Source organism: Odontomachus brunneus, unplaced genomic scaffold (assembly GCF_010583005.1).
Source record: "Odontomachus brunneus isolate Ranch 3 - 2012 unplaced genomic scaffold, Obru_v1 Obru_scaffold_251, whole genome shotgun sequence".
Taxonomy (NCBI): domain Eukaryota; kingdom Metazoa; phylum Arthropoda; class Insecta; order Hymenoptera; family Formicidae; genus Odontomachus; species Odontomachus brunneus.
The window spans coordinates 120,420-121,522 of NW_022639701.1; the positions used below are offsets into that span (position 1 = coordinate 120,420).

At 29.9% G+C, this 1,103-nt stretch overlaps 1 protein-coding gene across 1 annotated transcript in view; it reads left to right on the plus strand.

Annotated features, from left to right (window-relative positions):
- LOC116852725 overlaps nt 1-725 on the plus strand; it is a 2,479-nt gene extending 1,754 nt beyond the window's left edge. Inside the window, exons 4-5 of the mRNA XM_032833350.1 lie at nt 448-570; nt 663-725. Coding sequence (XP_032689241.1) covers nt 448-570; nt 663-697 — 158 coding nt within the window. The 3' untranslated portion in view covers nt 698-725. The remainder of the gene's footprint in view (nt 1-447; nt 571-662) is intronic.
- Nucleotides 726-1,103: the final 378 nt, after the last annotated feature.

The following is a 1,103-nucleotide window of genomic DNA, read 5'->3' on the forward strand; positions in this document are numbered from 1 at the left end:
TTGCACGTATTATATTTTCACTATACGTCAAAATGTAAAAATACACGCAATCACAATCTTCATCGGTTCAGCACTCTTGCAAAAATGTTCAGACGCTTTTTTAAATCTCAACTATCGATATATAACCGAAAATTAGTAAAACATACAACTTGGATTTTTAATTTATCTTTTCTCATTATTTCTATTGCATTAATTTTACGGCTACTTATTCATCACTCAAGTTAAAGGAAAACATGTAGACATTTTTACAAGTGTATTGAATTGATTACAAGTGTTATTTAGTGCATGTGTTCTTCAATTTCTACGTTTACTGTTATATAAATTAGCAATTCTTGTTCAATTTCTCGTGCAATTTCTTGTTCTCATGTAACAAGGACAGCCATAGTAAGGACTTAGAATCCTTATTATGTGTGTATTCTTTTCTTATATTCTTATATTCCATTTTAGCACATTTTCCTTGGAAAAGAATTAAACCGCAGCCAAATTTGTCTTCCGCAAGACAATTGGAAAACAATTCAGCATTTCATAACATTAACTCGCGACCTCCGAGTGCATCCACTTCTAACAATGGCAAGATTTTCTTCCTTTCTTTATTAATAAAGATAAATGTAGAGAATCTTTTTCTAAGTTGTGGTATATATTATATTGCATCGTTTTTTTAGAGAACAAGGAGAACAGAAATGTCTCGAGTTTTTAAATAAAGCAAAATAGATTGGAGGAAGAATCAAAAAAATCAAAAATTAAGGACAAATACAGTGATAACAATAATATTGCTGCAGTTAATTCTACATCGCCTGCATTAAATGGTAAATAAATTTTTTCAAATTTTTTTAAGTTACTAAATGTGTAACTTATTTTCTAACAACACATATTCCGAAATACATTTATCGTATTTAACAAAGTATATGTAATTAAAGTTATTAACGAAAATAATATACGAAAACAATTGGATAAAGTTACGAAACACTCATGTCATAGCTAATTGGAGTAAATGTGATATTTTTTGTACAGGCTCAATATTTTAATTGCAATAGTAAACACACACACATGACACACGCGCGCGCGTACACACACGCATGCACACACATTCTCTCTCTCTCTCT